General features: G+C 36.0%; 1 protein-coding gene across 1 annotated transcript in view; it reads left to right on the plus strand.

The window, feature by feature from the left end:
- Window positions 1–16,564, plus strand: part of LOC132104306 (CUB and sushi domain-containing protein 2-like) — a 318,325-nt gene that overhangs the window by 160,424 nt on the left and 141,337 nt on the right. Inside the window, exons 6-9 of the mRNA XM_059509682.1 lie at window positions 1,978–2,090; window positions 4,737–4,814; window positions 7,294–7,381; window positions 9,819–9,943. Of these exons, the coding sequence (XP_059365665.1) occupies window positions 1,978–2,090; window positions 4,737–4,814; window positions 7,294–7,381; window positions 9,819–9,943 (404 nt within the window). The remainder of the gene's footprint in view (window positions 1–1,977; window positions 2,091–4,736; window positions 4,815–7,293; window positions 7,382–9,818; window positions 9,944–16,564) is intronic.

The raw sequence follows: 16,564 nt of genomic DNA on the forward strand, positions 1-16,564 counted from the left end.
AATAAAGTAGTTTAGGGGGTCTTGTCGTATGTGTGTGGAATTATAAACTGTGAATCAGCCAATAATGGGCATGTATACATGTCAAAATTACAACCTCATTTGAATATTGCAGTGTATCGATTTTATATTCCCCAAAATTCTGCCATTTACTCATTTATATCTCACTACAAACCCAATTAACTTTTGAGTCATTCTTTGCAACACAAATAATCTATTTTGAGCGTTTTTGTCCCTCCATTGAAAGTCCAGGTGACCAAAACTTTGAAGAGCCATAAAGCTCATAAAGGCATTGTAAAACAAATCCATATGAACCAATCAGTTTAATTCAGGTTTTATGAAGAAATATGAGCACTTTATATGATGAACAGATTTAATTTAGGCCTTTTTATTTATTTATTTATTTTTTATATATATATATTTTATATATTTTATTTATTTTTGAAAATGGCTAGTTTGGTTACAGGTAGTGATAAACAGGATGCATTTAGGAGTAGACATAGCATATAGATGTCTTCAAGACTAATAGACATTGACTAAAAGCACATATACAAGGGAATGTTACCACTCAGATATGTTTAGATTTGCAATCGTATTTGGCTTCAGTGTGGAGGTAAAGAGTTGCTGGTCGTGAACCTGAACTGATGAGTGACTGTAATGTGCTGCATTCACAATCATCAGAAATGACTTGTCTAGCATATGTTTCTATGACATTGCGTTATGACTTACATACGATTATGCAGATAATTAAATAAAAATCCATTGGTGTTCATCTAATCAGGGTCTGCATGTTCCTTATATTCCTTGCCAAATCATTTTAGCCATTACATTGGTGGTTTGTATTTCACAAACTGTTTTGTGTCACTGATGGCTTGTGAGTAAAATATATTAATAATCCGTGTCTAAGCCATTACGTCATAAGCAGCAGACACACGTATTGCATGCAGTTGATTAAATCTTTATGATTTCGTCTGCAAAAAGAGCTATAGTGCTAGTGACTCAGACCCATTTTTATCCCCTTCGCTCAGTGCTGGTGGGCTTGGTTGTTCTGAGATGGAGTTGTTAAAAATATATATTATTGCATCAGATATGCTGGACTAAGCTCCAAAAAACTGTTCATTCCTCTCAATACATGTTTATTTGTCTCTCCCTCCCTCTTTAGGTCTGTCTTTCTTTCTGTTTGTAGAGCTTATTGAGCCAAATCTGACATTTGGAAAATACGGGAAGAATAAGCTTATGTTTCTTAGGCAGACAACTTTGTTTTCTTCTCAGCCTTTGTGATTAATGCTCTCTACAATAAAGAAGCTGTCCTACTGTGTCTGTCTTTTCTGAGTAATTAACACTAATTCTGACAATCTCAAGACCTGAGCATTGTTACATCTAAGCTTAGGGCAGGTGGGTTGTTATTGAGCAAAACATACAGAGGGGGAAACACAAATGCCAATTTGTTTGTATGGCTCTTTTTCACATGTGGACGATTGCATGCTAATTACTTTGAAACTGGGGTGTTTTATGTCTGTCTATGTTTGTTTTGTTGACGTGGTGTTGGTTTACTTGCAGAGTTTTAAATTGTTAGACTCCATGTGGTTGTGAAATATGCTTGTACTTGAATTTTTCTTTTCTTCTCTAGGTTAAAATAATAGTTTTCTCCAAAATGAAGTTATGTCATCATTTACTCACCCTCTTGTGGTTTTAAACCCTTATGACTGTGTTTCTTCTTCTGAAAACACAACAGGAGAAGTTCTGAGGACTGATGGTTGCTAGGTGTAATTACAGTGAATGGGGCCTAAAGCTTTCGAGCTTTGAAAAAGAAACTTCTGTCTGGTCCGTTCTTCACAATAAGTTATGGAATGGCTTCAGATCTCTTCGGATATAGCGCATGAGTCACATGGACCACTTATATGTTGCTTTGTTGAAGCTTGAAAGAGATAAGAAAGTGAACTACACTCAATAAATCCTGTCTTCTCTTCAATATTACAGGTTTACTGGTCCACACCTGCCATCACCCATCATCAGCAGCAAGAACTGGCTGAGACTTCACTTCACATCCGATGGAAACCACAAACTGAAAGGCTTCAGTGCTCAGTATCAAGGTAAGAGATGGGCTGTCGTGGGACTGGTGCCTTTACTTGTGTCTATGTAACAAGACAGAAACAGCTCAGGGGTTCTGGCTGTCAGAAACATCTGGAAAAAGACTGAAGAGACTGAAAGGGGAGAGATAGAGAAAGGAAAAAGAGAAAGCTAGATATGTGCCAGCCTTTATGTACAACACATTCTACACAGCAGAATATACACACACACACACACACACACACATACATATACACTGACCGGCCACTTTAGTAGGTACACCTGTTCAATTGCTTGGTAACACAAATTGCTAATCATCCAATCACATGGCAGCAACTCAATGCATTTAGGCATCTAGATGTGGTGAAGACGACTTGCTGAAGTTCAAACGGAGCATCAAAATGGGGAAGAAAGGGGATTTAAGTGACTTTGAACGTGGAATGGTTGTTGGTGCCAGACAGGTTGGTCTGAGTATGTCAAAAACTGCTCATCTACTGGGATGTCAGAGGAGAATGGGCAGAGTGGTTAGAGATAGTAGAAAGGCAACAGTAACTCAAATAACCACTCGTTACAACCAAGGTATGCAGCACCAACACCTTGTTGAATCTATGCCATGAAGAATTAAGGCAGTTCTGAAGGCACAAGGGGGTCCAACCCGGTACTAGCAAGGTGTACCTAATAAAGTGGCCAGTGAGTGTATGTATATGTATATGTAATTAATGTAATTAATGTAATTAATTCCTGTTTTGGCAAGCTGAAATTTTTGTGTCAAAAGATACTTCAGAAATTATTTTTGTATGCTGATTTCATTCTAAAGGAACATTATTATTATTATTATTATTATTATTATTATTAATATTATTATTATTAATATTAATATTATTACCAGTCTTGAAAACAGTTGTACTGCTTATTTATTTTATTTTTTTCCTAGGAACTCTGAAAAATGTCTTTACTGTCACTTTTGATCAGTTTAATGTGTCTTTACAAAAAATAAAATAAAAATACATAAATAAACTTGCATTAGAGCTTGAGTGTTTACACATTTTACTGTTTTTAAATCGGTTGTATAGACTTTTCCCCTACAACCGGTGACGAAAACCTGCAAAAAAGTGCAGAGATTGACTGTAGGTCTACTGCAATGGTTTGCTCTCTGTAGTTATCATGTGCTAGGGATGGGCGATATATCGTATGCGATTGTCACTTGCATTTCGTCAGTAAAGCCGGTTCCCTGATTAGCGGTAAATCAACTGCTTTCAAATTGAGCGGCATTTAATAGACAGAGCCGTAGATCACTGACAAGCTACGCAATATCACGTTCATTATCGCAGATTAATCGCCTTCGATAATGAACGCAATATTGTGTAGCTTGTCAGTGATCTACGTCTCTGTCTATTAAATGCCGCTCAATTTGAAAACAGGTGATGGTGATTTACCGCTAATCAGGGAACCGGCTTTAATGACGAAATGCGCGTGACAATCGCATGCGATATATCGGCCATCCCTATCATGCGCCCTGCAGAGTTTCCCCATCTGCTGCTAGAATTAAAATCATATTATTTGAATCATCTTGGTTAAGTGTAATTAAGTCAGATAAAGGTCATGAATACCCCCCACTCCTGACACGTAGAGATACACACACACACTGACACACACCAGCTGCACTACTAGCAGCACTCTCATCACACTCAAGTTCAAAGGTCAGCACTCAGAAAAGATGAGCAGAGGAGCGGAATTAGTCAGCTCAACTACGGGAATCTGCAGGAATTTCACCTCCTACATAAGCAGATCAGATCGATGGGATGGGTTTACAGGGCTGGAGTTTGATAAATAAATACGATTTTACTGATTTTTGAGAAAAACATATTTAAACAGTCTTACAGAGTCAATAATAGAAAAATGTTGATCTATAGTGTACTCTAAAATGTTTAGATATCTTTAATCAACATACTTTTTGTCTTTATATATTATCATCTGTATGTTCTGCAGATCTGGACACTGTGGCCGTCATAAATAAATGAAAATGAATAAATTTAAAAGAAAGTACATAAATGTTTTTTCATATTGTACACACACACACACTTATATATATCAGCCTGTTTTAAATAATTGATTTTGCCATTCAGTTGGTAACAATAGAAAAAAAAAGAAAAGAAAAAAAACTCTCTTCACCTTTAAAGTAGTTGCAAATATTATTTAATCAATATGTTTGATTTTAATTGACTTTTTACTATTTGGTTTTGCTGAAACAGGTGATTGTGAATGGTAAATATCTACAAATGCTTACCTAAATGCTGATTTTCTTTTGATAGCATTTAAGTGCTGAAGCTTTGAGACAGTGTAGCATAAAACAATGACTGTGTGTGTGTGTGTGTGTGTGTGTGTGTGTGTGTGTGTGTGTGTGTGTGTGTGTGTGTTTGTGTGTGCGTACTAGTGCGTGCTGGCATTATTTTGTCACTTTTTCAACAAACATGCTGCGCTTTGTTCACACACAATAGGCTTTTTTGCACAAGAGTGACTGCTTCTTTGAAAGACTGTAATTGTAATTACAATGCGGTTCATGATTTGTAATGCCCAGCAAGCATCTGGCCAATGATTATAGTTTTTTCAGGCTTTTCCTAATCTTTCCTGCTTTCAAATAAACATGTTATAATTCTTTTGACTTCCAGTGAAGAAGATGACAGAACTGAAGTCCAGAGGGGTGAAGATGCTGCCAAGTAAAGACAACCACAGCAAGATATCAGTTTGTAAGTCAACCTTTCCATGATCATGAAGGACATGTTCCTAAATCAACTTTACATTTACATTCATCCACTTGGCAGATGCTTTTATCCACAGTGATTTACATTTGCCTACAAGTTATACATTATCAGTCCATGCATCCTCTGGGAGTTGAACCCATGACCTTGGCCTTGCTTGCATAATGATCTACCATTGAGCTACAGGAATGCAATATCTCAGGTTATGATTAATTTTATGTAATGTTAACAGTATGTACTACACTAATTTAGCTGAAAATGAATAAAATAAATCTTAGTTTCTAAATAAATAAAGATAAGCAGCACACCTTACCAAATCAGCATATTAGAATGATTTCTGAATTCAGATTATTAGAATGTGTTTTTTGTTTGTTTGCTATTTGTTTTTTTTGTTTTTTTTAGATCATGTGACACTAAAGACTGGAGTGATGATGCTGAAAATTCAGCTTTGCATAATAAAATATATTAAAATAGAGAACAGTTTTTTTTTTGTAATATAATAAAGTTGTAATATTTCAGAATATTACAGTTTTACTGTATTTTTATTTAAAAATATAAAAAATATCTTACTAACCCCAAACGTCTGAACAGTAGTATATTTATTGGCGCTGTGTTTGGTTGATAGGAAGGTTGATTTAGGAATATGTCCATTTTGTGTTATTCGTATCAAGTATGAGTGAACTGAAATGAAACATTCACGACTACTGAAATCTCAGTTTACCTTGAAATATATAACAATTTAAAGCCAAAACTTTCTTGCAATTTCCTGGTGAGTTTTCAGGGTTTTGTAAGCATTCAGCATGTCAGTTCCATTGTCCACTCATTGGTGAAAGCAATGGCACACTTGCAGCATGTTCTCACACTCGGCACAAGCACACAACCTTGAACATTAACATTATCTTTATTCTAAGCTGTGTCAACTGGATACAAATGGAGCTATTTTTCTCCCTAAGGCCAGATGGGAGGGAAAATAAGTTACCGTTTCCATTGTTGGCAAACAGAGAAAGAAAAAGCTTATCGAGGAGGGGTAATCACACTGTGTGCTGAGAGGCTTCTTCAGCCTGCTTTCTTCTGTTATGCCATCTTTATTTATATTTCTATTACCTCTGCATCATTGTGAGAAAATGTCAGCATGCCCATGTGAGCTTGTGCCTGTTGATGGTGTCATCAGGGATCCCAGTACCATCACCGTGGCCGGCAGTGTCTCAACGGAAGCGCTGACAAGTTTGGCCTTTTGTCCCACATCAATATGCATGAGAGCCGGCACCCAGGCGTGCCTCAGCCAATCAGCATGTGTCACTTCAGGTTTTCCCTCCACTATCCACCACCTATTGCAGAAAGTGAGGCTGTGGCTAACCTCCTTGACCCCACGTGTCATATCCACTTCCTGCGGGGCTGGATGAGCTATTGTGTTTTGAGGCCATGGAAAATTTTGTGCTCACTTAATGATGTCTGAAAATATCTGGGCATTCTTGGCAGGACTGATTGATTTTTTTGTTCATTCAGTAAACCTCCTGGGCAGGCTGTGTAGACATCCAAATAGATTTACAGATAGCCTCGCTCTCTTCACAAATCCATGCTGATGTTCAGACCAACTGCAGTTGCAAGTGTGTTGCTGCTTTTATGCAGTAGGTCAGGTTTTACATCGTAGGAAAAATTTGCCTCTTTTCCCCCCCCTACCAACTAAAATAGAAGAAGATGCTTTTTAAGAACAGTGTGCTTTAATACGTTTAGCAAGTACAAGATGATGATGCATCTTTTGGTTTATTATTAAGAGACATACATGGAAACATTTGATAATATAGTTCATATAGCACAAAATTGAAAATTATGAAAAAAGGGTTGACACCCCCTACCTGGGTCAAGAAGCTCCTTGGAGTAAACTTATCCTCACTGTCATATTTTTATTTATTTATTTAGTTATTTCTCCTGAATAGGTAACATGTAATATTTGTATTCCTTTACTTAAAAAATAAGAACAGCATGATTGTAAAAATAAAATAATTATTCTGTTTACTAAATGAACATGCTCTGAAATGTAAGAATTTTGAAAACTAAGCTAAATAATGATTATTCAGTTAACCCATTAAAATATGCACATTCGAATTTACACTATATAATTGCATGAATTATGTCTATGCCTATATTTTGAATTGAAGGGATGTCACAATTGCAATGAACTATGAATTCATATTGAATTGTTGCACTCAATTGGCCTCGATTAGGTTATGATGAATAATAAAAATGGTTACAATGTACATCTAAATCATATAATAAGTCCATGAATTATAATACAATTAAATGACAAGAATGCTCAGAGTGAAGACCAAATTGTAAAAGTAAATAATTAATTTAAATGTATATAAATATTTTTACCTGCATGTTATTTGTCCATTAACCATCACCAGAAAACTATGAACATGCAAATGTGTCGTTAGATTATTGAAGCATTAACTGTCTTTTGCAGTATCGCAGATGGGGGTGGCGCAAGGACACAACATGTGTCCAGACCCAGGAATCCCAGAGAGGGGCAAAAGAAAAGGCTCTGATTTCAGGTGAGAAATTAGTTTATGGATTACTTATTCAAATAGTCCACTGAGGGGACACGGAGGAGAGAAGGAAGAGGAATGCAGTTAATTTAGTGTTTGTAATGCCAGGATGATAAATAACAAGAGATGCAGGAGGTGGGCACCTGTTTAATTTCTCATTGGCCTTTTAAGGGCTCAGGGAGGATATTTGATCAGCATAAACATGGGCTGTGGGCTCCCAAAGGTCACAACAAGAGGGGAAGGAGAGAGAGAGAGAAGAAAAAGAGTGAGAGACAGAGATGAAAAGAAAGAAAGGAAGGTTATTCAGTACCCTATGCATTAAAATGTTCATATGATTATGCTGTGTTCATTCATTTATCTGTGGGGATGAATGGTGGAATGAGTTTAACTGAGACACATCAATACAAAATTTTACAGAATTTATGATATATTTTGATAATGTGTACTGATATTTGTGCTGTTGTTTTCCCACTAAAATTATGTCACTCTCTGGAGAATGATGTCATTAGGGATTTATCATTGGTTGAAAGTGTATTACATAAACAAAAACATACATAAATAAATAATAATAATAATATTGTCACGACCTGCTGAAGCAAGGGAACTAGAAGACGTTTAGATTTCACAAAAATAGAGTCTTTAGTAATCCAATAGGGAGACACAGAGCACAATGAAGACATTCAAGACCCGACAAGGAAACATGAGGCAGACTACACATTTAAACTAAACTTAACCAGGGACAGACAGGTGCGGGGAATCAACTAGAAATGAAACAACAAGAACAGGAACATGGCCAAATAAGGGAACACTGAAACGGAAAAAGGCAAAACAGGTCCATAATCCTGACAGATATAACCTGCCAAAAATTAAAATTGTCATTTACTCACCCTCATGTGGTTCCAAATCTGTATGACAGGCTTTGGTTCCCTATGACTTTCTTTGTGTACAGAAATGAAATGGAAGTCAGTGGGGACCGTTGTGGCAACTTTATTCAAAATACCTTATTTTATGTCTCATAAAAGTCATGCAAACATGGAACAGCATGGTGAGTAAATAATGACAGAATTAACTTTTTTTTTCTATTTCTTTCAGAATAGAAAGATAGTGAGGTTAGAGAAAAAACCTTTAAATTGATTCAATTAAAACAATATTTCCAAGACACAATATTAAAGATAGATGGCGAAATGAAGGGAAAAAAACAAAAAAACACCTGGAATATGTGAGTAGTTAAGAAATGGAAAAAATGGCAACATGATTTTAAACTAGTAGTATAATTATAAAAAAAATCACAGCTTTATACACTTAATTGGGGTATTCTAATAACAGAAAAAAAACTCATCAATAAACTCTGAATTTATTGTTTCATTCAATATATTAAGACATAAATTGAAAGGAGCAGTAGGAATGACCCGGGCAAGACAGCGAGTGAAATGTGAACCATCATTTAGGATCGAAAAAGAGAACAGAGAGGGAAGGAGATTGAAAATGAGACAGAGGTCCGGACCTATTTAATTGAGTGGGGACAGTGCAATAGTAGTGTCATTTACAAGCACATTGCTGCTGCAGAGAGGCCTGTGGTGCAAGTTAGGCTGTCAGTGTCCCCCCGCAGGGTAAATGGCAGCTCCCCAGAGGATTCTAACACAGACAAATGAGGACAATCCATTTTATACTCACTAGCACTCAGGGCAATCGCAGCGGGGAAGTGAAAGACAATCGAAACTTTTTCACTGGAATGTTCTTAGCTCCGGCTACCTGAGCACCCCTTCATCAGCGGCTAGGTAATTGAAGCGGCAAAGCGATGCATCTGGAAGCGCACATCACAGTTTCCCAAAGGCTGTCCATTACTAAGATCAGACAGGACCACTGCTGCCGGCTGGAGAGAGGTGGTGTTTATGCTGACATGCTATTTGATTTAGCCATTAACAGATACCAGCTCACATGTGAGAGGTTAGGAACTGCTGTGAAGTCTTCTGACATCAGCATTTTGCACAGTTGGAAAATAATTCAGAGAAATGATAGATGATGATGTTGTCCCCCTGGCTTTCTTTTAAAAAGGAGATGAATATATTTATTTATGTAATGGTATTAAATCTGATTCATCAATCGCACCATCTGCAGTCAGATATCTGCATACAATGACTGATAAACTACATAATTGATCATTATCCCTGGCCACCAATCTTCTTTGCTAGTTTCATGTCTCTCATAACACGCTGTGGTTGCATTCTCTCTCAAAAAATGCAATAATTTCATTTATTTATTTATTTGCGAAGTAGCTGTGTAATAAGTAGGATTATGTGCAGCCGGCCAGTCATTATCGCAAAATAAACTTCCACATCAAGGGCCTGATTACTCTGTATGGATTTATTTTGCGATAATGACTCACTGACTTTATAGACTTTATGTACATAATGTAGAATTTATAAATGTTTTCCTCTTGCAGGCGGGGTGCTACTGTGCACTTTTCTTGTGATGAAGGATATCAGCTTCAGGGGTCTAAAAGCATCACCTGCCTACGAGTTACTGACAGTTATGTTGGCTGGAGTGATGACCGGCCTATCTGCAGAGGTATGTCCCCTGTATATATATATATACAGATGTACTCATAAGTTTACTTACCCTTTGAAGAATATGCAAAATGTTTATTTTCACAAAATAAGAGGTATCATGAAAATTGCATGTCATTTTTTATTTAGTACAGTTTTGAATAAGCCGTTTCACATAACATATGTTTATATGTATTCCACAAGACAAAATAATGACTGAATTTATAAAAATGACCCTGTTCAAAAGTTAGTTGAATATTAATACCTGTCCTGGACAGTTCAACTGCCTGTTGTTCTGCAGAAAAATCCTCCAGCTCCTGCACATTCTTTGGTTTTTCAGCATCTTCTGCATATTTGACTGCTTTCCAGCAATGACTGTATGATTTTGAGATCCATCTTTTCACACTGAGGACAGTTGAGGGACTCAACTTACAAAACGATTACAAAATGTCAAAACATTTACTTTTTCTGGAACGACCACTGCTGAAGCGCCATCTTGCCAACACACAAAGCTTCCGAGAGAAACATTAGAACAAACTGGAACCTCTTAACTAAATGAACTAATGTAAATTAGCCCCATTGGTGTGCCCTAATAAATTCTCATGGCTTACTTGCAACAATCAAATTGAGAGTAGATTTAAGCCCTTTTGTTTAACAAATGGTTAAATTATTTGAAATCTCAGTGTATCTCTGCAGAGTTAAAGGGCTTTGATTAATGACCTGACAATAAAAGAGAACAATGAGGGGAAAAAAGCAAGAGACGAGAGAGAGGAAATGGAGAGGATGACAACAGATCTCTAAAGCAGATTACCTAAGGAGGAAGAGATGGTATCGCTCAGCCAGTAATCAGCTTATTTAGCCTCACCAGGCACAGATTAATTACTTTATTGAGCCTTGCTTAATTTCTGACTTTGATTGGCTAGGATAGCCCCCAGGACTTTATTCCTGCAGCAACTGTTACATGCCCAGAGAGATGTTGTCCACCATACCGCCACCTTTGCCTTGCACCGTAAATGAAGTGTGAGTCTGGCATTTAGTTGTGGTACCAACACCAAGTATCTTAACTACATGCAGCAAAGCCTGTCAGTGGTATGCTACCAGAAGAGAATATACAATGTTGTTCAAACAAAAAATGTATATATATACAGTACAGACCAAAAGTTTGGACACACCTTCTCATTCAAAGAGTTTTCTTTATTTTCATGACTATGAAAATTGTAGATTCACACTGAAGGCATCAAAACTATGAATTAACACATGTGGAATTATATATGGAATTATATACATAACAAAAAAGTGTGAAACAACTGAAAATATGTCATATTCTAGGTTCTTCAAAGTAGCCACCTTTTGCTTTGATTACTGCTTTGCACACTCTTGGCGTTCTCTTGATGAGCTTCAAGAGGTAGTCACCTGAAATGGGCTTCCAACAGTCTTGAAGGAGTTCCCCGAGAGATGCTTAGCACTTGTTGGCCCTTTTGCCTTCTGTCTGCGGTCCAGCTCACCCCTAAACCATCTCGATTGGGTTCAGGTCCGGTGACCGTGGAGGCCAGGTCATCTGGCGCAGCACCCCATAACTCTCCTTCTTGGTCAAATAGCCCTTGATGCCTTCAGTGTGACTCTACAATTTTCATAGTCATGAAAATAAAGAAAACTCTTTGAATGAGAAGGTGTGTCCAAACTTTTGGTCTGTACTGTATATATATATACTATACTGTATATATATACAGCTTTAATATCACAGGAATTAATTACATATTAAATTGTATTACAATAGAAAATAGTTATTTTAAATGTTAATAATAGTACACAATATTACAGTTTTTTTTTACTCTATTTTTGATTTAAATAAATGCAGAACTGTAGAGCATAAGAGACTTCTTAAAAAACTAATACATACATATATAAAGATTATATATATATATATATATATATATATATATATATATATATATATGTGTGTGTGTGTGTGTGTGTTTGTGTGTGTGTGTGTGTGTGTGTGTGTGTGTGTGTCTGTGTGTGTGTGTGTGTGTGTGTGTATCACTGTAGCATCTACACCAACATGCTCACAAGTGTAAAGGGTTGGGTTTACCTGCTCCCTTCTCCTTCATATCGATATTTCTCCTGAACTGCTCGGCCAGCTGTGGGCTATAAGTCTTTCATTAGAGTTACATATCCCTTCTCCAACACCACCAGTGCCACCACCAGTGCCACCGTGCCACCGTGGACAACTCACGTTGAACATTTTCGTGAGAAAGTTAGTTAGACAGCTTTGTGATAGATTGCACCAGTTGCCTTTGTTTTTGATTATTTAACGATCAGTTTTTGGCACATCACTGTGGGGTTGTGGAAAGACGGGAAATGAAACTGGAATTGGGAAACTGTCTGAATCACGAGATAGACCAGGTTCTCTTATCTGCCCCATTACTCATGTGTAAAGGGTTGATATTTAGCTATTGCTCCCCAGAACCCATTTCTTCATCACTTGCTCCTTTTCACCACTAATGTGGAGAATGATTATTTGTCTTGTTTCATTGATTTAACACTGTGAATGCCAGACCATTATTCAAAACCGGTCCATTTTAATTGCAAGCTCCAGGAAAATCTGAATCATAAGAATAATTAGTAATGGCACCACAGAAAAAGTGCTCATAAATCATTGTCGCTAAATACATAATTACAAGCATAAAAAGTCAGATAATAATAGTGTGCCCTTAAGGGTTTCTCTCTCTCTATGTGTTGAAATGTTTCCGTGATTTGCAGGATTTTAAAGTATCAAGGACTTGCACAGGAAATCTATAATATACATTTGTGTCTTTTTTATTGGCTATTTAGAAATCAAATCAAGCTTCAAACCTTAATAGAATCTGAAATACACAATATATCATGAGCAGTGAGTTTTGTTGGTAGAAAACTGAAGTCTTAAAGGCCATTTAATGCTGATTGTTGGTCTAGTGGCTTAAAGTAACTATTTGGAATAATTCCCTGTAAACTTAAAATAAACTTCACAGTATTTCATTAACTCTACCATAGGTTTTGCATCTGAAACCTGAAATATGCATTGAGAAATCCAGAGTCTTGGAACTGTTAGCCTGAACCTAATCAAATTCAGCCTGAATATGGTGAACTTTAAATGATTATCTTATTGCAGCTCTGCCCTTACAACTTAAATCAACTTGGAAACTTGTTTCACAGCTGAGCCCCTGCTAATAGATATATTCTTCTAATAGCATGATTATTATGTTGGAGAGTATGTTGGTTCATTTTAGAGTTTGAGCTACAGTCCCTGCAGTGCCTTCAACATTCTCCAAACATTCTTGGGACCACATTCCCTGAGACCAAGTCTCAGAATATCCATTTTAGGTTTTATTTTTATAACCCTCAACTAACATTTCTAGAACATCTGACAGCCTAATGAGAACTTAATTAAAACAGGAGCTTTGACAGTTTATTTTTTTATTTGTATTTATTTGTTTATTTTATGACAATCTAATAACAGCTTAGAATGTGACTGAATGGTATCGAAAGTGAGATTGAAATTCAGATTTCCAGAATGTTGCAGTAAAGCATGTGTCACAAACAAGTTAGAACTTCTACACAATGTTATCTAATGATTTATTTTTTTTGTTGATCACACTGTATTTTAAGGTCCTATTCTCACTATTAACCAGAGGTGGGTAGTAACGAGTTACATTTACTTCGTTACATTTACTTGAGTAATTTTTTGGGGAAAAATCTGTACTTTTACTTCGTTACTGTGGGCGACGCTCCTCTCGTTACTTTATCTTAATGCAATAAATGTTATAAATGCTTCAGTTTATTCCAAACGCGCAGTCTACTTTTCTTTGGGCAATGAGCGATGCCCATTCGCGAATGATTCATTCTTTTGAGTCAATTCTGTTCAAAGGCTTAATCAAACCAATTGGCAAACGAGTGAATTGGTTCATGAATCAGTTTGAATGAGTCGTTCAGTTCCCTGCCGCACGCGCTGATCGTCTGAAGTGGTTCACTCGGAGTTGTACCGTTTAAGAACAGAAAGAGCGTTGAAAACGTGGCTGGAACTGCACTGAATTGAAAGCAAATCTGCAAAGGATATTATTTGCTAGCGATGGAGATCCTTATTAGATGAACACCGCGTGTGCTGTCTACTGTTCAACAGGTAATAACTTGGGCTATATTCGATTACAGTACACGATACCACTGTGACATTAGTTTGTTGTACGTGTGTGGCTTTTAACAGAGGGGAGTCAAGTTGAATGCAGCTTCCAAAAGACAAAAAATAGCCAATTAAGATTTTATTAATTTTAATACAATCACACCGGTGCGAGTACGTTGTTCAGCAAGTCATATCATCAGCTGCTAAATTCAGATCTGTGATTGCTTGCTGGCGCTGAGCCAGAGACAGACGCGTTTTTACAGCACTGCATTATAACCAATCACACATGATTCTGTTGAGCTTATTAAAGCATTGGCCAATCAGAGGTGCTCCGATGAGTCATCGCTAAAATGCCGGTGCTTCCTTCACTCGCTCACTGACTGAATACCTCTTTCTGGCGAATTCTCTCGTCAGAAACAACAAAGTGCAGATGTGTGTACGAATCTTTAATTAAGATATTGATTTCACAGTGTTAGCAGTTTCAGTGATTTTTAATGGGAGTTTCTGAGAGTGATTGAAATCTAGACTGTCAGTGAAAATTATCTTTAATAATGTAAATGTTATTTGCTCTCTTTCTGAACAATGAAAGATCAGTAGCAATATTTAGATCACATTAACTTTCAATGTTAAATTCACATTTAATATAAAGTCAGTCGTATTAAAACTGTTATGGCATGACACCTATATCTGTTACTTAAGTAAACAGACAAGGTTTTATAATAAATTACATAAATTGGAGTAAAGGCTGATGAAATATATACATTTATACACGCACACATACATTACATACATTTTATCTATATATCTAAATAAAAATAGGCTCAGTATATATGACCAAAAGTAACTAGTAACTAACTACTTGAGTAGATTTTTTATCCGATACTCTTTTACTCTTACTCAAGTAACTATTCAAGACTAATACTTTTACTTGAGTAAATATTTCTAGAAGTACTTTTACTTGAGTACAGTTTTTGGGTACTCTACCCACCTCTGCTATTAACTAACTATTAACTACAAGTTTTGCCTCAGTTGACTCCTAATTACTCCTAATTATTAATAGTTAGTAAGGTAGTTGGTAAGTTTAGGTATTGGGAGGCATTAGGGATGTACAGTATGGTCATGCAAAATATGTGTTTTATACAGTAAGTACTAATAAACAGCCAAAATGCTAGTAATATGCATGCTAATAAGCAATTACTTAATCGTGAAAACTCTTTCTTTCTTTCTTTCTTTCTTTCTTTCTTTCTCTCTTTCTTTCTTTCTTTCTCTCTTCCCAAAGAATTTCTTATACCACAATGACTATTATGATTGACAAAAAATGCTAAAGTCTCAATGAATGTGTAGCAAACCCCAAACCTTTAAAGCAGAAAGCTGCGGACAACACACATTATGTTGTGAAGGTAAAAATTGGGGTCAGCTGGCCCTGATGTTAATTAACTTTCCAAAGACTTTTGTTCTTGAATGTCAACCCATTTTAATGTGTTTGAGGAAACTTTGGAAGTGTGTGTGTGTGTGTGTGTGTGTGTGTGTGTGGCAGGGGAGGCCATGAGGAGCTCACCTCAGACATAGCTCATTAAAAGCTCAGAAACATGTAGTTAGTGCGAACACACTGGCTGTGCCCTCCCTTCTCATTAGACATCAAGTGCTTTCATTCAAGGAAGTATTTAAAGTTTTCCTGGAGGTCGCGAGAGTGTCGCTTTAAAAAGTCACAGAAAAGTCAAGCACCCAACAAGTCATTGATTAGGTCATTGAACATTCGGGTCACACGCCAGTCCAATCAAAACCAACAACCTGTGATAGGTAACAATAATCAAGTGCGAAATATTGACTGCAACCAAAGGCTAATCTTTTGTGTGTGTATATATATATATATATATATATATATATATATATATATATATATATATATATATATATATATATATATACAGTACAGACCAAAAGTTTGGAAACATTACTATTTTTAATGTTTTTGAAAGAAGTTTCTTCTGCTCATCAAGCCTGCATTTATTTGATCAAAAATACAGAAAAAAAATGTAATATTGTGATATATTATTACAATTTAAAATAATTGTTTTTAAATGTATTATACTTTAAATTATCATTTATTTCTGTGATGCAAAGCTGAATTTTTAGGATCATTATCACATGATTCTTTAGAAATTATTCTAATATGATGATTCATTATCAAAGTTGGAAACACTTCTGCTGCTTAATATTTTTTCAGAAGATGTGATACTTTTTTAGGATACTTTGATGAATAAAAAGTAAAAAAAAAATAAAAAATAAAAAAACAAGAAGCTATGTTTTTAAAATATAAATATTTTGTAATAACAATATACACTACTGGTCAGTAATTTGGGGTCAGTCATTTTTTTTTTTTTTCTTTTTTTAAAAAAATACAATCGATACTTTTATTCAGCAAGGATGTGTTAAATTGCTAAAAAGTGATAGTAAAGAAAATATATTATCAGAATATATAGTATT

The sequence above is a fragment of the Carassius carassius genome, chromosome 25 (genome assembly GCF_963082965.1).
Source record: "Carassius carassius chromosome 25, fCarCar2.1, whole genome shotgun sequence".
Classification (NCBI taxonomy): domain Eukaryota; kingdom Metazoa; phylum Chordata; class Actinopteri; order Cypriniformes; family Cyprinidae; genus Carassius; species Carassius carassius.